Consider the following 25,199-nt stretch of genomic DNA (forward strand, 5'->3'; position numbering starts at 1 on the left):
GAAAAAAATATTAGTAAAATATTTAAGAAAATAATATTTTTTCCGTTAACAGTACTAATTTGAGTGCATAAAGATAAGTCTCTGCTTAAAAATTGTTCTTCCCTTCTGAAGTCAAATAAAGGTTAAGACAGAAAGGGGAGACAAGAGAAGACTTTTTTTTACTTTAGTGTGCTTCCTTTGCATTTGATAGTACACAAGCTTATTGCTCATTTTAAACATAATAAGTTTTGATACTTAAAAAAAACATGGTTATCAAATAAATAAATAAATTAACAAACAAACAACCTCAAGCACTGTCAAGGAGATTCAGAAACAGGATTAACACCTGAAGCCATTTCTAAACCATCTATAATTACCTTGCAAATATTAAACCAAGTGCTCTTGTAACCAAGATTTACCTAATGCCTTTTGCTTTCTTCCTAATTACTCTCACATCTTCTATAGCTGATGACTGTAATAACAATGTTCTACTTATTGAAAATAATAAAGCTTATTTTAAAATTAGATAGAGCCATTGTCATGTTCACCTACAGAATAACTCCACATAATTTTGCTGAACCCTCAAAGCTAGGTTTTGTTCTGTACGTGACATCTTTTAAACTGTCTGAAGCCCATGACCCAAACAAAGGATAGGGCTGCTGCTGCTGTGTTCAGGGAAGACAAAAAAATCTCTGGATTAAAGCTGTTCTGCTTTAACACATATTAAGCAGCACAACTGCTGAAAACTACCAGGATGGGGGAACACTGGCAATTCATGTAGACTCCACTCTTGGCATGGCAGCCTGGGCTAGCAATATAGCTTGGGCTACAAGGATTCAGTCCTCCAGGCAGAGTTCTTTAGATTCTTTAAACACAGAGGTTTTTGAACCATGTGTTCAACAAAGTTTTCTGTTTGTGTTTCCTAAAGGCCAAAAGCTAGAATGAAACACATTATTTTGTGATTTTAAAAGGAAGGCCCTGACAACATGATGCTTATTGTGATGTCTCCATTTTTCTAAAAAATAAAAATATGTATAAAAATAAAAATAATAAAAAAGGCATTTCCTCTAACATTTCTAGTTTGGGTTTTGATAAAGAAATCTGGCATGTGTGGAAAATGTCAGTTTGCAGAAGCCTAAAAGAGCTGCTCTAATATAAAGACCATATGAACATGCATGCTCATGCATCTGAGACATGTCACTGATATTATTTATACTAGGAACTACTTTAGTTTTATGCAGTAATTGCATCAGATGTCCAACTGGCACAAAAAAACAATATTCAAGCATACATATACAATGAGTTTCACAGAATCAGAGAATGGCCAGGGTTGGAAGGGACCTCGAGGATCCAAACCCCCTGCCACATGCAGTGCCACCAACCTCCCCTTTTAATACTAGACCAGGCTCCCTGGGGCCCCATCCAATCTGGCCTTGAACACCTCTAGGGATGGTGCATCCACAACCTCCCCGGGCAGCCTGTTCCAGCACCTCACCACTCTCTCTGTAAAGATCTTCTCCCTGACATCCAAACTAAGTCCACCTAATTCTTCCCTCCCTCAACTTAAAACCATCTCCCCTTGTCCTGAGTTTAATTAGCAGCAATTCAAATACTTTTGTCAGAGACATGTTTAGAATACATATAAACATATCCTATTTACAAAATGTGCTGTGAAGCAGGTAAGAATATAAAGAATTCATATTATAATAATATTATCATCATAGGTGGGGCAACATATATGTAAGCTACAAGGCCAAGTTTATTCTGTAGTGGCAAAACTTTCAGTAGGAGGGGATGCTATGTTCTTCCAGCAGGAAAAGTACTGGGATGCCTCAGACACAAACAATATAAGAGGTGATTAAGCAGAATTTGAGTCTCAGCCTTGCTGCAGAGAATAAAATACAAATAAACAGGCAGTGCTTCTTTAAAACTGTTCAGGTACCTGTTGTTCTCTGGACTGTACAATACCAAGACAGTGTGTATACAGACTGCTGCCTGGGTACTGACCTCTCCAAGGCCTGTTCTAACACATGTAGGCCTGTGCATTAAATTCACCAATAGCACTGCTGTGGTCATTTCTCATAGCTGTAGGGAAAGCAGGAAAAACGCTAACGGGGGTTTCCTCTTGCAAATAAAAGAGCTGATGCAGGAAAAACTTGTTAACCTCTCTCAGAAGTTTTCACTGCTTAATTCAAACAGCGTTTGAGCTACAGTCGTGCGGAACAAGTATGGTTTTAATTACAGAATTCAAGTCCAGATGGGATGTTGAAGAAGGAATGATTCACACAGCACAGAATCACAGAAGGGCTGAGGCTGGCAGGACCTTGTGGTCCATCTGACCCAACCCCAGCTGCAAAAGGGTGCCCAGAGCAGGGTACTCAGGCTCCTATCTAGTCCAAGGAGGAGATCCCACCACCTCTGGGCAGCCTGTGCCAGTGCTCGTCGCCACACAGCACAGAAGTGCTGCCAGGTGCTCAGAGGGAGCCTCAGCCAGTGCCTACGGCCTCCCGTTAGAGAGCAGCAGGCAAAGCCCATGGTGCATCAGGCTCAGGCATGCCAAGCTGCTTAGCAATCACGTTATTCACCTTCTGCTTACTTCCAGGCCTGGAAAGACCCCAATCCCAACCTTACGCTGCCCAACTTCACACACCGTTTCTCCTCCTCCCCTTCCCTCCCCGGTATTTACAGTCAGCGCCCGCTTCCTCCACGCACCTTTAAGAAGGCCGCAAACGCACGCACAACGCAACAGATGCACGTACAACCGAGCTCCACGCTGCGCTCACCGACACACAGACACCCGCACAAAAACACCCCGCTGCCAAGCTCCGGGCTGCCTCGGCCGGGCCTAGGCCGTCGGCATTTTCCCCCGCCCAGCAGCACGGGGAGGGCCTAGCCTCAACTCCCCCCTCCTCCTCCTCCTTCTCCCGCGTCGCGTAGCCGGGTGCCGCGCAGAGAGGGCCCGGTTCGAGAGGCGGCCCCGAGCGCCGCGGGCGGGGAAAAGGGAGCGGGAGGGAGGAGCCGCCCTGTGCCGGCAACATGGCAGCGTCTAGCCGGGCCCAGGTGCTGCGGCTGTACCGCGCTCTGCTGCGAGAGAGCCAGCGCTTCAGCGGCTACAACTACAGGTGCTGCTCTTCGCGGAAGTCGGGAAGGGGGAATAACGGGGAGCCTCGGGGCGGGGACAGGACAGCACGGGGACAGGACAGGACAGCCTTCTCTTCGTGCCCCGTGCGCGTGTTTGCGGCTGGAGGACACGGGCGGCCCCGGGCACCTTGCGGAGGGCTGGGGCTGAATGCGGGGCGCTGCGCTGCGCTGTTCTGCTGGCGGACTGAACGCTGCGGGCTGTGGGAGTTCCCGTCTTGGCTGTGCTGGGTGCTGCGTGAGGGAATAGAGTGCCGTGCAGCTCGGCTGTTTGTCTGTCTGCTCTGGGTGTCACTGAACGATGCTTTCAGTAAAGGGTATCTGAGTGCTGCAGGTACAGGCCTAACTGTGTTCGGGTCCCTGCTGCGTTGCCCCCTGGCATGGCTGCGTTCACTTTAGCACTCTGGAACTGCAGAGACACGTGAGCTACCTCGCTGTGAATCATCTCCAGGCCTGCAAGAACTGCTGAGCTGGAAACAGAAGGCTTTGAACTGGCATAACCACAGCAAGCTCTGTGACCCTTAAGGAATAAGCATTATTTGCTGTGCAAGAGTGCCCTGAGAGGAAGCCTGAAGGGCTGGAGCTTGTAAGCCCTTACTGCTAGCTCCTCAAGTTCCCATTTTCCTCCCTTAGTTTCCCTGCTCTCAAGGCTTCCTCCTGCTGTTTGCTGCCCCAAGTACTTGCTGATATTTTGAGCAACAAGGATGTCTAAATGCAACAAGGATGGCTTGAGGCTGAGTGATGGTGTGCAGCCCCTGATCTGAGTTACAGTGTTTCCAGCTGGGGTTATCAGTGCAGAAGTTGGGGACTTAGGGAGCTGTTAAGTGCTCTCCTCTTCTGTAAGCCATACCGAGTTCAGATTCGCCCCACAGTGTTCCTGAGGAGTCTAAACCATGTGGACATTTTGGCTTACAGTTCAAAGCTGGCCATTACACAGCAACAGGTGGACTGGTGAGTGTTTTTGTGCTGACAAATTTTGCAGCTTGGAAATCATAGGATACACGTTTACCATGGGTATCTGCTATTTCTTGGTGCCATATTGCAGCACGTGATTTCACTTTCCTTAGAAGATCTCAGTTTTGTATATAGACCTGTCCTTAGATACAATAAATCCAGCGATTGTGTAGAATTATAAAATATCCTGAGTTGGAAGGAACCTACAAGCGACATTCAGTCCTGCTCTTGGGTCCACACAGGACCACACAAATTCAAACCCTATGGCTGAGAGCACTGTCTCTTTGAACTCCAGCACTGGGGTCATGCCCACTGCCCTGGGCAACCTGTTCCATGTCCACCACCCTTTGGTGGAGAACCCTTTCCTAACCCCCACCTGCCCCTCCCCTGACACAGCTTCATGCCGTTCCCTCGGGCCCTGTTGCTGTCACACAGAGCAGAGCTCAGCGCTGCCCCTCTGCTCCCCTCATGAGGAGCTGCAGCAACCATGAGGCCTCCCCTGAGCTCCTCTGCTCTGGGCTGAACAAACCCAGAGACCTCAGCTGTTCCGCGTAATCTTACCCTCTACCCTTCCCCACGTTTGTAGCCTTCCTTTGGATGCTCTTTAATAGTTCAGGGAGCCTAGCCTGGGAGCTGCAACCCAGGGCTGAAGGCAGGACTGAGCTGGGCAGGCACAGAGAGAGCCCAGAGACAGCTGGGACAAGTGCCTGCCTCTGGCTCAGGGGCAGCAGTGGTTTGTGTTAGAGGGCATTTGCTACTTTGTGCCAAAAAGATGCCCCTCTGAGAGAGTTTGTGAACACCAAATGCAATAGCAATTGCTAGTAAGAAGCAGTTGGCAGCCATTACGCTTAGTGATCTGCCAGGGCCACAACAACTATCCTGCTTTGCTCTTTGTTTACACTGCATGCACAGCTAACATGGGCTCCATGTGAGCTTCTTCCCTGCCCTGATAAGCAGTTCTGCTGCGTCTGTGTGGCTGCTGTAATGTGATATTAAATTTCTTCCAGGGCATGGCAATGACTTCATATAGAACTAACTTGTAATGAAGAAATATAAAAAATGAATCATATTGATTCACGTTTTCAGCTGCAGACTTTCAGAATACTGTTGCAGACCGTGCATAAGTATGTGTCTGAAGGATGGTCCGCTGGTTGTTGTCTCCATATTTGACTTCTGTGCTTTTTCTCTTAAGTGTACATATAGATTGTGATGTAAAATTGAGTATTTTCATTCTGTAAGTTTCTAGTCACCATGTAATACATTTTATTCTACCATCCAGCAGTACTTCTAGTGCTGTAACTGTGAGCATTAAAACCTTTAAGTAACAAAAGTCACCACTGACTGTCTTAGAGTAACAGCACAAGGATCGTCTCTGGAGTCTTGCACTGTGTTATGGAGACTTCTGCAGCCCACGCGTGCTGCCAGGTTTTAACATCAGGGGAGAACTTAGCAGACAGTAAGTAATTTCATGTCTGCCATTCTGCTCTATCACCCACGTCAACAATCTATCTGAAGAAAGAAACGTGATTTGTACTGCTGGAAAATCAGTATATGAGGAGGGAAGGTGTCAAGTTTCCAGTCAAGAAAGGTTGTTCTTTTTTTTTCTGTACGGTTGACAAAAAGGAGATCCTCTGATAGTTTGTAGCATGATACATTACAATCTCAATTGATCTGAGGAGGTGACTTCTGCTATTTAAATAACGAATGAAATTCTATTTAGATTTGTTGTATCTTTTTTTTTTAATGCCAAAAGAATTTTAAAACTTGTGAAAAGTGTTTTTAGTGGAAATGCCAAGTCACAGCTTGAACCAATGACCGAGCACCTGGTGGGAAGGCAGGGCCAACCCAGGGGAGGTCAGGTACAAACTGATGCTGGCTCCAGCCCTTCCCAGATCTCATTTAAGGGTTGGCAGTGTAGGCGAGGGTATCTTGCTGGAGATCCCTGTATACCTAAGGCCTTCCAAAGGTAAGTAGATTCTTTCCTTTATTTCTGCGTCCAGAGCTGTTGCATTTGAGCAGGTCCTTACTTGCTGCGGCCTAGGGCTTTGCTACTCTGCTGTCATTGCCGAGCTTTCCATCACGTTACAACCATTAAATCAACTGGTTGCAAATGAGGATAACCTGAATTTTAAAACTGTTTATTTAATGTGACTGATGCTCAGTGGTCAGAACTCACTGGAATCGTGCAGTTAAGGATTGAATCAGGTCACGCAGAGACAGTTTGACTCTTTCTTCCTTTTCAAGGTTTTTGCAACAGGTTTAACTAAACCATACCATGGCTGACCTGACTTTGCTTCAAAAAATTCCAGTTAAACAACACCACTATGATTTTTCTGGTTTTCAGGCTCTGTGCTCTCCTGCAATGGATAAAGATGTGAAACTTTGCTTTAGAGAGCTTGACCATAAATTTAACATGTATTCAAAACAATCCTAAATGTGTCTATCTTGTTACTTCCTAAACAGAATTTGAATTTTTTGTTTATCAGAATCATCACCAGAAGCTGTATCATGTCTGTATTAAATCTTACCTCTGCTTTCTGCCTTATTTTTATCTATCCTCCAGGTGTTTATTTTTTTTATAAGCTCATTATGTTGCTGTCTATGGTGTCAGGAGTTCCTTGAGAGTTACCAGTTGCTTGAGAATTAATGCGACCTTTTCTTCTTCCTCCTTTGCCAGATGGGCCCAGATGTGCCATTCAACTTCTTAATGCTTTGCCTCAGTTAGAATAAAAGGGACTTTCCAGTGGAGGTAAAATGCATAATGAGTGCATTGCAGTTCCTTGATTTCATTCTTGTAAGATCTGGAAGCTTTCTTACATTATACAATGTAGTTAAATATGTAGAGTTTTATAGGCCCTATTGCAGAGCACCTGATTTATATATAAACTTGTATGAGGTTATATGAGGTAAAGTTGTTGCTGGGAAGGAGTAGCTGTGGGATGCTCAGGTACCTTAGTTCAGCATCGGGCAGAACCACTGGATTTGCACACAAGTACAGGTTAGCCTGACCTGTAGTTGCATGGCAATCTCTGGCCTTCAAGGAGGCATATGACTTTTCAGATTCCAGTAACTGTTTTGGCAGCATGACTCATATCAATGAAAGTTCAAGAAAATATGCATTTCTCTTTTTTTTTTTTTTTTTTAATGGGATTGTTTCTCTTCCTCTCATATGTTATACCTTATTTTGGTCACTTTAATGGAAATTTTCCTTTGATTTTAGTCCTTATTGTATGGAATCTGGTCATTGGTTGTTTAGTACTTTTGTCACTCAGCTCACTTAATAGTTGTGTTAACATTTTGTGTGTGATAGTTCTCCAAGCTGGACAAGTATTTTTCTTGTTGGTTCTCCTGATAATGCTTGTGATTGATGGGATCCACAGCAGGTTGTCAACTTTTGGTGACACATTACTGTGTATTATGGGAGGAGGGGGAGAGCTGTGTAAGCTGGGTTGTGATGTTATTAAAATTATGTGTAGATCCAATCAATAATGAGGAAATAGAGACATGCCATGCTGTAGGAAGTATTGTGTTCTGTCTTACGTGGTAATCTGTGACTGAGATAAGAAACACAGAAATTAAAACAGTCGATTCTGTCCAGCAGAACTGACTGCTTTGTAAGAATGAGATGACAGATGTGCAGATTTGTAGGATCTGTTTTTTTCTTGGCTGCACAAGGATAATGAAGATCTTTTTCCCCTTCTCACTGTGTAATTGTTGGCTATGCTCCAGATGATAATGAACTTCGGGGTTTTTTAGTTGGTTTCCTACATGATGAATACATGACTATCCCTGAAATGTATTTAGGAAGAAAAAAAAAAGAAAAGCAAAGCAGCTGTGGTGTTTGTGAACCAGGAACGCAGTGGTATTTCTGTCACACGCTGTTCCAGACACTTGTTCTGACTTGGCAGCTGTATGACCCAAAATTGTGGACTAACAGGAGCTGCACATCTGTGAGTTGTTTTTGTAGAGCATTCAGATGTGTTTGGGGTTGGCGTAATTAATAGAGCTCTTTCCCAGAGAGTTATATTTTGGATATTATTGCAGTGACTGCATACTAAGCAGATGGTATCTGGACATCTTCTATATCTAATTCAGTGAGAATCAATCCATCTTTGAATAGAGGTGTCAATAGTGCGAGGTGGTACTTTTAGGATTGGAGCTGTGAGAAGGACTGAAATTACTACACTCTGAATTGTAGTAAAACATGGAAATGTATACACTTTCTAGGAGGAAAAAAAAATTAGAAAAATAAATGTTATTTGGATTGTAAGACTTTGGGTCTGACAGTATTCCATTTGACTTCAGTATTCTATATAAAAAAAATATTTTTGAAAGTCAACTAAAAACTCTATAGCAAATATGTCAAAACATAAGCATTGGATACCATCAGAACATTCTTTGAAATGAGATTATAAACCAAATGGAAACAATTCTGCAAAATGTTTTGATTTTGATGGTAACTTTCCCAGTGTAAAGCAATTCCATCAGAGTTGTAGAATGTGTTCGTTAGGAGTTGCTTTCCTGGATTTGTCACTTTGCAAACGCATTCACTTTATCCCTGTAAATTTATGCCCTTCTAAATGCTAAGGGATATTTGTGGATCAATTCTGATGTAATTTCATTGATTCCACTTTTTATTTATTAGTTTTCCACAGGAGAGTTTTAAGTGCTAGTAACTTACAAGGAAGAATGTGGAGCGTGGATGTGGCATCCAGAGTTCTTCTGGGGGGGAGGGGAAGGAAAACTTTTATGTTTGGAAAATAGATGAGTAGAGTCGGTGGAGTCTTCCATGAAAGACTGATTAATGGACTTTGTAATTTTAGTAAAGACACTCAAATTGAGTAAATCTGATGTGGTTTTTAATGTCTTGGATATTTGCAATCTTTATATAGCACAGTACAACAGGACATTTTTCTTCTTCTGTGGGACTTAATTACCATTAGAATTTGTTTGAGAACTAATGAAACTAATGGAAAAATTAGTGCCTCAGGCAATGATTTATGCTGATAGATGTGTGCGTATGATTTCTGGTAAAGGAAAAAAACTTCATGTAGTAATACTTCTTAAGTATTGAAATACTTTCCTAGTTCATCTCCCTTCCTTGATCTTGGATGTGGCTTTAACGTTCAGCTCCTGGCTGTATCTTGCTGTATACTGCCCACAGTGAAAAGATCCTGACTTTGTAACTTAAAGACTTCCTCAAGGCACACTGGGCACAAGCTGTTATTTCGAGTGTTCTGTGGAAGCTCAGAGCTCTGAATTACAAATAAATAAATAAATCAAAGTACTGCCAAAAAAAGAAACTGCGGGTGATCAGAACTACTGCTGTAGCAACTCGTAACGAGGAAGCTGCCTGAACTACCCTTCTGTTAAAGCCATTCCTGCAGTTTCTGGGTTTGCTGACAATGGAAGTAGTGCAACCCTGGATTGTATGTGGATGTTATGATGTGGAAGACCGATAAGAAAAATCACAAAACCACGACATTTTGTTAAGTCTTACTACAAATGATTTCCTTTGAATTCCAGTGTTCTTTTATCTTGACCTTATGATTGGAGAGATGTTTAGCTTAAATTGTAAGAATGCTGATTTATAAATCAGCAGAACTAGCTGTATTTTTGTATTCAATTCAACATAACAGTACTTAAATAAATAGAGCTCCATGAAATTTTTATGTCAAATCAGCTGGAGTTTCAAAACTTTCATTCAGATTCTGAATATGACAACAGTCAGAGTCTCTACAAACTTCATTGCCATGTCTTGACACTCCTGAGTCTGCCTGTGTGGCGTGTCCTGTTCTGAATCCATTCACAACCTACTTCCAGATTGTTAGTGAGTATAAGATTAAGGTAATATCATTTTAGCTGCCAGAGGAAAGCATTTTTCTTTAAAAAAAAAAAAACAAAAAACAAAAAACAAAAACAAAAAAAAACAAAAAAACAAAAAACAAAACTTTCCACACAAGGTAATCACTTATCAGTGATTATTTGCAATATCTTATTCATTCAACTTTATTTTGGCCTTAAATACCTATGAGAAGAATTCCCTCTTTCTTCTGAAGTTATTGTAAAGTTGTCTTCATCTTTCTCATGCACACCATGTGATTCCTTCTCCTGAGTATTTGCTTGCAGGGTACATGTTGTTGTTTCTTGGTAGTATTTCTTCACCTTTACTATTTGTTACTCCAAATATACAGAATGTCACTGTGCTGAGTTGAGTTGCAGTCACAGACAAGTGTAAACACCTGTTCATCATATATTTAAGTAGGAGGAACGTGGATCTAGATCTCTTAAGAGCCTGGGTATTACTTGCCTGCAAGCCATTGTTCAGCACTGAATTTAGTTAAACGGTCTGCTAGATTTGGTCCTTATTTAAAAGAAGAACAAATATCATAGATGCTCACTTATAATTGTGTTATGGAGACATATTGTCACTTATCAACATGTTGGTGCCCTGCTATTTTTCAAATGTTGTCTTGGTAAGATTACGTGATAAGATTTCTTCAGAATGTTGACAGTCTTTGCTCAGTGAGAGCTGGATGCATTTATCATGTTGAGAGAGAGCTTTAATAAACCATCTTACACAGGTTATGAATACAGAAGGCATTTCCCAGGGAATTTCTCTCTTACAAGGCATCTGTCATTCTAACTTCATTTTCTTCTTTCAGTGCAGAACTAAGCTGTTGCTTTGCCCAGAAGATTTTCAGCAGATGTCTTTAAGAATGTGTCCATGTGTTTTTGTTTTAGGTATGTCTTGTTCATGTCCAGTTTCAGGCTACTTTCTGTTTTGATTCTGTATTATCTACTCTCACAATCTCTAGTGTCTGGTCCATATTCTGCATTCAGATCTCATCTCTTTCCTCCAAACCAGCATTTTGCAAATGTCTTAAATATGAACAAATTTGCTGAGTGGCAAGTAGCTCTATTGCTGTTACTTCAGTAACATTCTGTTACAATTTCACGTGATGTGAACTCTGAGGCACGGTGAAGGTCAACTGCAATAAACTGAATTGGTTAGTGCTATGGATCAGGGAGTTGAAATACCTTTTACAAACTTACACTTTTTTTGGTTGTATTTTTGTGCCTCGCTTAGCAGTTTTCTCTTTTCAGTGTGTCAAACAAATGACTTACGTAATACAGGCTGCCCAGGCAGGTGGTAGAACCACTGTCCCTGCAGGTTTTCAAGAAAAGGGTAGTTGTGGCACTTAGGGACGTTGTTTAGTGGGTATGGTGGTGGTGGAGTCAACAATTGGACTTGATGGTCATAGCAATCTTTTCCAACCTTAGTGATTCTGTAGTACACAGGTCTCTTCTGTGGGAATGGGAAAAACATTCATTTCTAGCTGAAGTTGACAGTACAGAGGAAAGAGTGGGGGAAATGAAATAAAAGCAGCTTGATTTTCATTTTGGTATAACATCTCAAAAGAGAAGTTGACTTGGAGCAAAAGACAACTTCTTGTCTTTTGTCTGTAGTTCCTAGAGGACATGGAAGGGATGAATACTAGAAAATAAAAATAGTAATAAACAAGCTCTGCTGTAAAGGAACTGAAAAAGGAAAATGAAAAATGCATTCTGATGTTGCCTACAGACTATGGGGAGAATAACAAGCTGAGGTACTACATACGGTAGGGATTTCTCCCCGGGACTCTGCCAGGTTTTTGGTAAAGTAATTCACATTGCTCCCATTTAAAAAAACAAAACCAAAAAAAAAAAACAACACCATGAATGACAATAATTTGTTGGATAAATTATGCAGATTATCAGCACGACCATCACTATAACTAACAAATTTTTAGGTTTGAGAGTGTATTCTTCAGGAAATTGATGCACTTGTGGTGTTTTATATTACATTATTGTAGAAAGGATGGTCTGAGCTTTGCCTCTCAGGTGAGCAAGAAAGGAGACAATCAGTTTATCAGTCAGCACGTGGATACAGTCAACATGGATACAGAAAGGATGTGCATGTAAATATGTCTGAGTTTTTATTTACTGTAGGAAGTAACATGTGTACTGTACATAAACTACTATTTTAAGTATGTAAACATATACATACGTAGTTGAATAAGCTAAGTAACAGTGAAGAAAGTAATCATCCCCATAATTAGAGTGAATTAGTACTCATCATCCTCCCTGACATGGACTGTGCGGGGAATTTGGGGTTTATTTGCTTTTGTTTGTTTGTTTGTGACAGCTCAGTGTTCAGTGAATGTGAGTGCAGCTTTTCTGAAGCCCGTGTTAGAATAGCAGTACAGTTAAATCCTAAAACCATCCTTTATTGGCATTCTTTATCACAGTTTGGAGCAGTGGATCTGAGAGTAGAAGTGTCTAGCTGCAAACTATCAAATTTCGTAAGATTTTGGTTTGAATCATTAATGGTATTATTTGAAAAACAATAATCTGTTCATACATTACTGTGTGCCTCCTCTTTGTAGTCAGTGCTTTGACCTCTGGAGGTCATAGAGTCCAACCCCCTCTAAAGCAAGTTTCCTCCTGTAGGTTGCATAGGAAACCGTTCAGGTAGGTCTTGAATATCTCCTGAGAAGGAGATTCTACAGCCCCTCCAGGCAGCCTGTTCCCGTGCTCTATTACCCTCAAAGCAGGTTTTTCCTCGTGTTCATATGGAACTTCTTATGTTCCAGTTTGTGCCCATTGCCCCTTGTTCTGTCACTGGTAATCACTGAGAAGAGCTTGGCAGGTGTCAAGAGGATGGGACCTATTACGTATTTATAAGCACTGATAAAATCCCCTCTTAGTGTTCTCCAGGCTAATCAGCCTCAGGTCTCATCTTTTCTTCATAAGAGAGGTGCACCAGGTCCTGCATCATCTTTGTGACCTTCTGCTGGGCTCTCTCCAGTAGCTCCCTGTCTTTCTTGAACTGAGAAGATCAGAACTGGACACAGTACTCCAGACGTGGCCTCACCAGAGCAATGGAGAGGAGGAGGATTGCCTCCATCTTTTCTATGCACCTCAGGATCCCACTGGTTTTCTTGACCGCAAGGGCACAGTGCTGGCTCACGGCCAACCTGTTGTCCTCCAGGACACCCAGGTCTTTCTCTGCAGAGCTCTTTTCCTGCAGGTCAGCCTCTAACCCGTGTTGGTGCATGCAGTTATTCCTCCCCGGGTGCAAGGACACTTGCCCTTAATTCTTAAATAACATTAGACTGCTTTCTTCTTAGGAAAAAGTTTTTAAATCAGTACAGCTCAAATGAGAGCTGTGTTTCAGAAGAGGCAGTACCTGCTGCAGTACACTCTAGAAAATAACAGCTTGAATCGTGTTGTGGATTTCTGGTAGAAGTGTGTTTTGTTGTCTTAATAATAACCTATTACAAACTTCCAGAGAACGTTTCTCCACTTAAAATATAACAGCATTTTTCTAGTCCAAACAATTATCAAATAGGTCTTTAAATGAATGGTCTTTGTATGTAAACTAGTATTGAAGGGATTAACATTTGATTGATTTAAATGATTTTAAATGATTGATTCATTTAAATAAGCAATAATTTATTTTAAAATAATATACTATCCAAAATAAATTAGATGTCTGACTAATAATGCTTTTTTTTCTCCTCTAATTTTCAACATGGAAAGATTTAACCATTTTGTTTACAAAACAGTAAGAGGTGTATTTGGTACAGAAAATGACATCTAAACAGATTTCCCGATTTCCAGAGCTACTGACTACATTTCTTCCCAAATTTGTTAATGTAGTATTTTTGATAGTACTTTTGTATTGTTTGGCAAGTAAATATTCTGTATTGTAATTCTTCATTCTGTGAACAAGTGGCGATACTTACTAACTTAAATGGATTTTGAGACTTAATTTTTGCTGGTTTTTTTTTTCCAACAATTTGTTGAAATTCTTGAAGGAGAAACTATCAGCACAAGTTATTGCTGCCATTAAGTAGTGACCCAGTGCTTCTGTGGCTTCTGTCAATAATTTGTTCTGAGATTGGAAATCTTTCTGCTGCCCTAGGAAATGGAAGGTCTTGTCATGTGTGAAAAGAAAGGTAACCTGCCCTAGTCAGAAGATGTTATAGTGAAAACATTATTATGATAAATAGACCACTCGTCATACATCTTTTCCTTTCCTAATATCTCATGTGGTAACCTTAGCCTGTACTCGTATGAGTTACTGGGTTTTAAGCCTGAGGTTAATTCCACTTTTTAAAGCAATTGTTATCTGGGAGGAACTTCTCCCGTAAGCACGTGGCTGTAAGGAGTGAAGCTATGTGGTTTCTTTTTCATTAATAAGAGGACGAAAAGTGCTGCCATCATTCATGCTAATGAATCTGTATTTTATTGTCATTTTTAATTAGCTCTTAAGTACTATCTAGCTTTTTTTGGGGGGGGGGGGTGGGGACCACATTATTGGCTTGAAATGCAGAATGTTCTGTGATACATTAATGTACCAATCTAAACTTACTCAATAAAAAAAGGTGTTGTTTTGTTTTTTTTGTTTTCTTTTCCACATAGCATAAGACTAAGAGAAAATATGAAGAGGCTGATTGGAAAACTCTTTAAAAATTACTGGCCTTTCCCTTAGCTTTATCTTCACCTTTAACTTCTAACATCTGGACTTTATGTAGTTAAGTTTAACTAATTAAATAGAAGAAAATACAGAAAGACAGAACACAGCTTTTCAATTACTGTATTCATTATGTTAAAAAAAAAAATCTGCTTTTGTTTCTTGTTTTTCTACAGAGCCTCTGATACCATAATCACAATAGTTTGTGCCTGAGCTTCCTGAAACGTTTTATGTATTGTTCAAAGGCACTATATTTGCAATCCCAAATTTCTAATAGTAATATTCAGTATTCTGTAGGCAAAAAGTAGGATGATGATCTTGTTACACGTTCCAAATTGATTTTTTTTTTAACTTTAGATTTGACTAATGAGCTCTGCATATATTAGAATTTTCTGTGCTGATTAGTATTACGTTGTAATTTCAAATATCCATCATTATTGTCAAAATTGATGTTGCGAATTTGTTAAGCTAAACGTGCAATGCTGTGCTATAAATGAGGGAAGGTCAGTGAGCCATATGGTGATGGGAGGTCCAGTGGGGAATATTTGTCACTACTGACTGTGCTTTAAGAAACAAAGACTTTCAGATAAGCTGCAGACATCAAAGAAATGGATGAGAGGATAAAATATGGAGAGGAATGACAATCTTTTGAATCACGTAACTTCTAGTGAACTATCTGTAAGCAGATAGAACAGGGGAGTCTGTTATTTTGTATGGATTGTTAAGGGTTTTGATTGATAAGGGGTACTCTTGGTTTATTCTTTTCTTTGTCATGAGATCATCAGATTGTCTAATTTCAGTATGATCTCCATTACTAGATTCATTGTGAATCTATGATATTTAAATAGTTAATAGAATTTGAGGATTGCCTTTGCCAAGTAAAATTTCTAGGTGTCTGTTTTGTACTCATAATTATTAGCTTGTCAAAAGAACCAGTCAATCGACTGCTCAGAAAACCTTCAGAAAACTGTCTTTTAAGTCTGTCATAATTCAAGGTGTCTCGGTTGTAACTTTAAACCTGTATGCTATCAACATACTTGATTTCTTCCCCCTTCTTTTTTTTTTTTTTCTCCCCTCAAGGAATTGGCATTTTTATCATTTCCATATTAAAGGAATAATATTGAGTACTGTACTGTATTTGTTAAATCTAAATCTTCATTTCAAAAATGCTGACAAGTGGGAAATGCTTCCAGCCAGTGAGGCTGCTCAGTACCCACTTGGTTTCTAAATGAATGGTTAGCACTGCCAACAACTGCAGTATGGCTGACCATTTTTGCGTTACCTGTGTCACAAACCAGATGATTTCTCTTTTGAATGAAAGGCAATCCCTAGACAGTGGTGAAGAAAGAAATTTTGGCAAGTGTTAGACTGAAATTCTAGTGTTTCTGGAAAAATATAATGGAATTTCTAATGGCAGTTCACAGCAGGCTAGACTTTTATTAAGAGCTGCTTATAAATAGCAGCATAACAAATGGAGTAGCATATATTTATCCCAAGAAGGAGAGAAATCAGCTTTGTCAGGGTTTGAGTTTGCGTTTCCTGGCATTGGTAATTGGACTGCTCAGCTGCCCTGATGTCCTGATGAAGAGTTGCCAGGATCTTGGGTAGTGAAGGCTCAGCAGAGAAATATTTGTCATTTGAGGCCATCGGGATGCTTTTCATCTGTAGCGAATTCTGTTTCTAGTTCCTGTAGCACATCCCTGCCTTGTGCCTCGTTAACTGAACAACTTACTTGATTTGGTCCTTCAGTGGTAACCCCCCTTTTTAAAACCTCTGCTGCAATATAACATTGCAGTTACAACTCCAGTTAAGATTAAAAGATCTCTTTCATTTGGACATCTTCCCTTTTTTCTTTTGACCACAACCTTATGAAAAGCACTCCCTTCTGCAGAGATTCTTTGCACTTACAGTTAAACCAGTAACTGCTTTTATTTTTAGAAGTATAGCAACAAAAGTGAATGTTTCAAAGAACTGCAGAAATAGTCATAGTACCTGTGAATAGCAGTGATAGTATTCTGGGGACATAAAGATGATGTTTGGGTACGTCTTTATTGATGGCCTGGGGGAAGTAAATAGAGCATATTCATGCAGGTGACACTGCACTGGGGAATGAATTAATGCAGTTGAGTAGGGCTGCCATCCAGAGGCACCTGGGAAGTCTGAAGGATAGACCAGCAGCAACTTTGCAAAATTCAGTGAGGGCAAATGTGAAAAAAAATGGCAACAGAACAGTGTGAGGGCAGACCAGCTGGAGAGCAGCTGTGCTGTGAAGGGGCAGGGTTCCCAGCAAACTGGGCCTGAGCAGCAAGAAAGACCAAGAATACCTTGGGCTGCATCAACAATTTTACAGCCAGTGAATAGAGGGAAATGATCATCCCCTTGTACTCAGTGCTTGCTGGGCCATATCTAGTCTTGTCTTTCTTGTGAGGTGGGGATATGGATAATGTGAAACAAGTCCAGCAGAAATCACCAAGGGATGGTTGAGAGCTGAAGCACCTGCCTCAGTTAGGAGAGGCTGAAGGAGCTGGGCTTGTTCTTCATCCTGAAGAAGAGACAACTTTGAAGGCAACTAATAGCAGCCTACCAGAGAATCCACAGGTGCTGGGCAGGAGAACAAGAGACACAAGGCATAAAGTAAAAAGAATTTATCAGGCTGGCTGAAAGTTATTTTTTTCCACACAAAGATGTGTAAGCAAGCCATCATGTTATCCAGAGGAGTGGTCTGATCACCATCCTGGTTTTGAAGCACTGAAAAGACAAAGCCCTGAGGAACATGGCTTGATGCCATTGCTGACCCTGCTTTCACCAGGGGGTGGGACTGGAGGTCTCTCCAGCTCCTTTCTGACCGAAATGGTGCTGTGACATCTCCCTCTTGACCAGGTTGCTCAGATTCCCATCCAGCCTGGCCTTGAATGCTTTCAGGAAGGGGGCATTCACAACCTCACTGGGCAGCCTGTACCATTTATTATTAGTAATATTAGTAATTCCAGTTTACTACTAACAAAAGTTTAAGGTGCTAATTTTTCTGCAGATATTTTTTAATTCTAAAAACTCTCAATTTTTAAATTAGATATAATGCTGAAAATTCATTTAGGGAAATACCATTTGATGCACGTTTTGTTGGTAACAGTGGCAAAGTTTGAAAATTCATATCGCTCTTGCCATAAATTAATATATGTTCCAATCCAATAGATTGAAAGGGAGGAGGTTATAAGAAAATACAGTTAGTGAAAGGAAACAGTTGCCTTTTACAGGAAGAATCCCTCACTATTATATTTTTTTTATTGTATATCATTATCTCCCTTCTGCACATTATCTAGTTAAGTAAAAGCACAGTATACTTTTGTTTCAGAATATTTAACCACTATGGATTTGCTAGAGATTAGATGCTGATCACTCACCTTTGTTTGTTAAATACAACTTAAGCCAGAAAGGAAAAATGCACTTTAATTTATTCCTATTTTGAAAATCTTGAGTGACAGCAGCTTCCCCAGTGATGTCTGCCTTATTTGCCCAGGTTGTGTATCACAGTCCTCCTCTTCTGTCTTTGTGTGAGTACTCACTGACTAACAAATCATCATAGCCATAGTGTTTAGCTGTGTGTTGTCTTTAACAACTTTAACTGTGATGTGATCAATTAATAGATTTTATTTGTATGCTGTTGCCAAGAAGAAATGTCGACATACGTAAAGCTGTCTTTGAAATGCAACTTAAAACTTCAGTAGGTTGTGATACTGGTAAATGCGAAGTGCTGCTTCATTAATAATTTAACATTATTGGGCCAGATTTATTTTGAAGTTGCAGTGCTTAAAAGTGCACCTGCACAGTTCTCAACTTTTTTTTTTTTTTTTTTTTTTTTTACATTTCAGTTTAGTAGAGCACAAAGGTACAAGAGTGAGGACTTGGAAAGGAAACTGTTTTATTTTTTTTTATATAATTTATTTTCTAGTTAGACATCAGATTAGATAAGTGAACACTGCTGAAATAAAGTGCCTAAATCCCCAAAGAGCAATTATTTTCTGAAGTAACTCTGTTGTGATTTCATTTTTATTTAATAACCATTATTTCAGACTTCATTTCTTGTAGGCTTTGTTTTTATGGGGCCTCATGTTAGGCTTTCAATTGTGCTTCAGGCAAAGAAAAAGATAGGCTCTTGGAGCATTAGGAAAAAAACTTTTCTAATCATAATTTTGTGGGGTTTGCTATTATTTCGGGTACACTGCTGTCTCTTAACACTAGCAGATAACATTCATTCCTTTAGAATCTGTCTTAATGCCTTGACATTGTTCTCACATTAAGCCCCACCAATATTCTCTTTTCTAAGTTGCTCCGAAAATAATGCCTCCTACTTATTTCAGAGGAAACTACAATAGCTACAAAGAAGACAATAATGCAATTTGGTAGAGCAAATTCTCAGCCACAAAACATCTCTTTTCAGCAATCACCATCATTATTTATGCATTTTTGCCAGTGATGAACAAGAGCCTGCATGCCACGTTCTTAAAAATCTGCACCTGTGGAGATGACCTGCTGTCATTATTGCCGCTGCTGAAATGCATCACTTACCACCTCACTGTGCTCGCATCCAGTGGTTGATCTCCAGAAGCATTCATTTCATGTCAATGGGTGCCATTTTTTTTCCACTTGGAGGAATTTAATTCCACACCTTTGCTTCATATGCACTTCCATATCAGATGCCAATTTGTCAGGCGGCCCCTCTGCTGCCATCTGTCCCACAGCAACAGAATGTAGCAGAATGCTGATGGGAAGGTTCAGCCTCTACTGCCATACCACCAACATCTACCTCTGATGTTGTGGGTCAACATCATAAAATATAGGAGGTGTTACTTTCAGAGCAGCTCTGTGCTTGTGCACATTCACTACCTTGTGTAGCCATCCACTTGCAGCAGCTTTGGTCTGAAGCCATTGTAGTGAATCTATTACACATTGATTACATTACTTTGAATTAATTGGGAGTTAATTGTGCGGTGGATACATGTAAGTAAGGATTGTAAAAAGTCTTTGAGTGTGTGCACATAAGAACTAGTGAAGTGAATATATTGAACTGTACATTCTTGCTTGGATGCTGTTATCACTAGTTAGCTGGGAAGTCTTCACAGAGGATACGATCAAAAGTGCTTGCATCAGGAACAGTGTTGCCAGCAGGAACAGGGAAGTGATTGTCCTCCTGTACTCGGCTCTGGTGAGGCCGAACCTTGAGTACTGGGTCCAGTTTTGGGCCCCTCGCTGCAAGAAAGACATTGACGCCCTGGAGCGGGTTCAAAGAAGGGCGACAAAGCTGGTGCGGGGTCTGGAGCACAGGCTTCATGAGGAGCGGCTGAGAGAGCTGGGATTGTTCAGTCTGAAGAAGAGGAGGCTCAGGGGAGACCTTACTGCTCTCTGTAACTACCTGAAGGGAGGCTGTAGTGAGCTGGGGGTCGGCCTCTTCTCTCGTGTAACTGGTGATAGAACAGAGGGAATGGCTTCAAGCTGTGCCAGGGGAGATTTAGGCTGGACATTAGGAAATACTACTTTTCTGAAAGAGTGGTCAGGCACTGGAATGGGCTGGCCAGGGAGGTGGTGGAGTCACCGACCCTGGAGGTGTTCAAGGAACGTTTAAATTTTGTGTTGAGGGACATGGTTTAGTGAGAACTATTGGTGATAGGTGAATGGTTGGACTGGATGATCTTGAAGGTCTTTTCCAACCTTGATTCTGTGATTCTATTAAAACTTCAGTTGGCTTGATGACGAAAAGGAAAGGGTTTAGAATCACACGTAGAATTGTAGAATCTTACTGCATCTTTTAGCTGTTCTTTAGTATCTGTTTCCAGAAAATGATGAGAAAGATAGTAGATTGTGAAGTGCACTTTGAGTTTTCATTTGTAACGATGTTTCCTAATGAGCACTCTTGCATTTCTAGGACCTTTCCCAAAGATAGAAGATCTGCTTGTGTCTGGTGTAGGCAGGATTGCTTTCCCATTCTAGTTCTCTGGGGAGCTCTCTCATTGCCTTCTCCCTGAAGAGTGCAGTTAATTATCTGCTTTGCTTAGCTTCTCTAACAGTGGGATCTGTCATGCACTGCACCCAGCTGAATCAGCACCGCTTTATTCCTTCCTCTTTCTCAGTGCTAATGCTCATCTAGTCTCATGCAGAGCCAACTGAGCTCATCAATATAGGAAAATAGTAATAAATGTATGGTTCTTACTCACTGTACCTTGGGCTTCTGTAGTATGTCAAGTAGGACTGGGTCAGACCTGTGTCAGACACTGGGCTGGCATCCATGAGTTCTGCAACTGTTTAACTTTACAGTATGCTTTTTATCCATTTCTCCCTGTCTTCAAGAAGTGCTGTTTTAAGTTTGATTTTTGTTAGATTCTATGAAGATAGACATGCATTCTTCACTACTGGCTGTGCCTTCAAATGGTTCGCAATTGGTTTTTTGGTGCTCACGTTTACTTAACTGAAAATACCCATCATCAGGGGAGTTGATCAGCTGACCAGTCTCTCTTCATCACCCAGAAATTTGGGAGAGTAGTGCTCTTAACAAGACAGATATGTCTAAAGAATTAGGTTTGTTCATACCATGTATATGCTTGCAGCATCTTGCAACATGCGTTACTCTGTTTACGAAAGAAATCAGTTGTTCATGCACTTGAGGCCACATTAGTACTAGGTTTTAATATATACTCTACTCTTGAACTGTGGAGAGCACTGATACTTGAAACTGATGCTGCTTCCCAACTCAAGTTTATAGAAAGTGGGGAAGAATGGTTACTTTACTGTACAGTCAGGTTTAGTATCTGGTTTGAGGTCTGAGTTCAGCTCTTCCTTATCTTAAGTGGCACTTTGAATCTAACCTTAGTGAAGAGTAGTGCTGTGATATAGAGATGTTCTTTGGAGCACATTTAGAGTACACTGGAAGAGTAACGATTAAGCTGGAGAATTGTGTTTAAGTGTCTATGAAGTAGCTTCATTTGAGTGTTTACATTATAAAGACTTAAAGAAATTCAGAGGAAAAACAAAGCAACGTGTTTTCTATCTATGGTCAGAAACTATCAGTTTTTAATTACATTTATTTTCTTTCTAAGTGGCTGTTGGGTGTAGTGAGAGAAAGAGGGAGAAAACAGAACAATTAACACACCATATGTACAAATTGGAAAATACAGTCTGTAGATGTATGCTGAATTTACTTGAGTTCCATCTATTTTTCTTTTTTCTTAAGATAGTATACCTATTTGTATTGCATTTTGGAAGACTTGTTACCAGTAATGGATACTTACTGTTTTATTGTTGATTGCTGTTGTTCCTTTTCCTTTAAGCTAAGAAAACAAATTATGTTAAGACCTTGTATCTTTTATCAGTCCTTCCTTTCTTGCAGAAAATATTATGTTTCTGCACAGTTAAACCCTACATAGATATGTGGGATGATTTGAAATCCATCCATTATCAAGCAGCAAAATTACACTGCCTCTTAATGATTTGGAGTTGTTTTGGGTTTGGTTTTTGTTGTGTTTTTTTTTTTTTTATTCCTAGGAGAAAGCAGCTTCCCCTTCAAATATTTCTAGGACACCAGCTGCAGATGAGAATGAGCTTCCATATTTAATACATTCTATTAACTTCACACATACAAACGTTCGCTCACTCGCACACCCCAGTGTCACATTATAGGTGAACAGGCCCTAATTAAAAGCGCACACCATCTGCCGGTGTGTGGCAGCAGGGTGGGACTCCATAACCATCCTGGTTCTTGTGATTGAAATGTATTATTTATGAGCTCAAAGAGAAAATATGCCTTTTGGCTGATGGTGCCTGCATTAGGAGCTGGAGAGCACCATCTAATGGCATGGAGTGACACTGCCTGGTGATCCTTCATTTTCTTCCTTTCCCCTTCTCTGTAACCTCCTCCAATTTTTATTTTATTTTTCAGTATAGCGTGTGGGATTTTTCATGATCATGTTCAAAGCAATTTTGCATCTCATGTTTCACTTGTACACAGGATTGAAAACAGTTGTTGAAACATTACACTAATAGTGGTGTTGTCAGCATCCTTTTTTTATTCTAGTGCCCCACACAGGGCTTTATTTTCTGTATTAAAAATAGTACTGACCAGGTAGTAGAGAAGTAGAATGTTACCAAGATAGCTGAGCAAAAGGCCAGTTCTCCTTCTAACCTTCAAGCAAATGTGTAATAAAAAGTATGTACTGCTGAGTCTGAAAATTTTGTATTATTGAAATGGGCACTATTTTTTATTAAGCAATACTCTGCAAACCACATAAAGATTCTTATTGGCTTCAGACAAAGATGACAATTTCAGAGATGACTGCACATTTGGATCTTCCTCTCTGAAAGGAGAAATCAAAAGCTCTCCCTGCTTGCAGAGATCATATGTGTTACTGCTTGTGAGGGATGAAATGGTTGAGGAGGTGTTGGACTGAAAGTTGAAATATGCTTTGTCAGGAGAAGGAAGGGATAACAAAGAAGCAGCCTTATTTGGTATGGTCAATGCATGATTCTACCTGTGACTGCCAGATTGGAAAGTCAGAACTGGTAATAATGCATAATGCATGTAGCAGTTACCACTGAGAGCTCCAGAGCTCTAGGAATAAAAGTAATCACACTGATGAAAAATCACTTGGGATATGATTTTTTTCATTCTGGTTTTGTTGCTGTTGTTTTTGGGGTTTTTGTTTGTTTTTAATATCTTGAGCTTTGCATTAACCAGGCTGGGGATGCAATAGTATGTTTATGGCAGTAAGAAGCAGAGCTATAGGGACTGATTTAATGGGGTTTGGAACGAGATGATCTTTAAAGTCACCTTCAGCCCAAGACATTCTATCATTCTGTGACTTGACTGATATGGAAAGTATGAGAATTTCCTACAGATTTCAGTAAAATTACTTTTTTTTTTTTTTTTTTAATGTGGTCACTATTTCTGCTCCAACAAAATTCTAAATAAAAATATATATTTTGAAAAAATCACATGTGTACATTTATTGAACTAATTCAGTATGTTTTATGGCGTGTTGAAATGTCATAAAACTGTGGCACGTTTATAAACATGTTGTCTTGTTGTTTATATTTAGGACATACGCCATCAGAAGGATAAGAGACGCCTTCAGAGAAAACAAGAGTATAAAGGATTCTGAAAAAATAGAAGAACTAGTGAATAAGGCAAAAGAAAACCTAGAGATTATTCATCGGCAGGTACATTTACTTCTGTTATCTTATCTAAGAGTTGTATACATCTCATTAAACTGGCTTATGCTATTATAGATGGAAAAAATAGGTCCTGGTGCAAAACATCCCTGGATGAACTGTAGTTTTTGTATGTCTGGGTTTGTGAGGATAGAAAGAATTCATTTATCCACTGTGGTTGCAATGAGGATTTAGGGATGCTTATTCCAGTAGCCTGACGACATACAAAAATTTGTCCATCCTAAATCCCAAAAATTTGTATGTCTTGTGTTATTTTTTCAGCTGTTTATCTTACTACCTTTGTCTTTCTCTTCACTCTGTTCTTCTGTTCTGCTCTCAATTTCCTTTGAATCTCTTTCCTCTAGCTCATGTATATTATGTAGGTCGCTTCAAAAGCCTCCTGTTTATTTCCATGGAAACTACAACAGATACAAAGAGCACAATAAGGCTATAAGCAAATTTTCAGACACAAAATACCTTTCCTCATTGATCACCACCATTAGCTACATATTTCCACCAGTGATAAAAGAGAGCCTACATGCCCCACTAGTAAAAATCTGCATTTGTGGAAGTGGCCCACTGTCACTGTTGCCACTGCTGAGATGCACCACCGTCTCACTGTGCTCACATCCACTGGTTGGTCTCTAGAAGCATTCAGCAAGCATTCATTAAATGTCAACAAGTGCCACTTCTTTCCACGTGGAGGAATTTATTTCCACACCTTTGCTTCTTCCACAATTCTGTGTCAGATGTCATTTTGTCAGACTGCCCCTCTGCTGCCATCTGTCCCACAGCAACAAAACATAATGGAATATTGATGGGAACGTTCAACTTCTACTGCCATTCCACCAACATCTGCCTCTGATGTCTTGGGCTGACATAATGAAATAAAGGAGACATTACTTTCAGAGCATACTTTCACATTCCTTATTTCTTGCATCACAGTTTGGCTGTGACAATCTCTCCACATAGTCTTGCCTTCTCTGGTTGTTTTTCCCCAGCTCCAGATACACTGTACAACATCAGAACATGAAAATCATAAAGCGAATTAAGTAAATGCTGACTAACTATATTTCCAAACACGGTGATACGTTTTTCCTGGAAAAAAGTTGAGTCACTGGCAGTACTTTTCTCTGGCATGGTCTGAGTAGCATTTATAGTATCTCTGTCCCTCTGTCCCTTCCACTCGGTACTGTATGTAGATAGGAACTTGAATAGGCAATATATGCAGATCTGTTATGCAGAAAAGTAAGAAGTCAGGAGAAAATCATAAACAAGTAGTGAAAGATAAGAATGTAGAGAGACCAATTCTGCCACTTTCAGAACTTTGCATCGTAATAGTAACAGTTTGTGGAGATGGGATCTCCCATAATGAAATGCTATAGATAAGTTTCGTTTGGAATTTTAATTA

The 25,199-nt window shown here is 40.2% G+C and overlaps 2 protein-coding genes across 6 annotated transcripts in view; one reads left to right on the plus strand and one right to left on the minus strand.

Moving 5' to 3' along the window:
- The window catches only part of FARS2 (phenylalanyl-tRNA synthetase 2, mitochondrial), a 233,585-nt gene extending 230,746 nt beyond the window's left edge, over positions 1–2,839 (minus strand). For all 4 annotated transcript variants that reach the window (XM_031552760.2, XM_010708401.4, XM_085220264.1 and 1 more), the window contains exon 1: positions 2,692–2,839. The gene's annotated coding sequence lies outside the window, so the exon portion shown is untranslated. The remainder of the gene's footprint in view (positions 1–2,691) is intronic.
- A 41-nt stretch (positions 2,840–2,880) lies between these two features.
- The window catches only part of LYRM4 (LYR motif containing 4), a 79,124-nt gene continuing 56,805 nt past the window's right edge, over positions 2,881–25,199 (plus strand). For both annotated transcript variants that reach the window (XM_019613760.3, XM_010708400.4), the window contains exons 1-2: positions 2,881–3,101; positions 23,677–23,797. In XM_019613760.3, coding sequence (XP_019469305.1) covers positions 3,016–3,101; positions 23,677–23,797 — 207 coding nt within the window. In that variant the 5' untranslated portion in view covers positions 2,881–3,015. The remainder of the gene's footprint in view (positions 3,102–23,676; positions 23,798–25,199) is intronic.

Source organism: Meleagris gallopavo, chromosome 3 (genome assembly GCF_905368555.1).
Source record: "Meleagris gallopavo chromosome 3, MGAL_WU_HG_1.1, whole genome shotgun sequence".
Classification (NCBI taxonomy): Eukaryota; Metazoa; Chordata; class Aves; order Galliformes; family Phasianidae; genus Meleagris; species Meleagris gallopavo.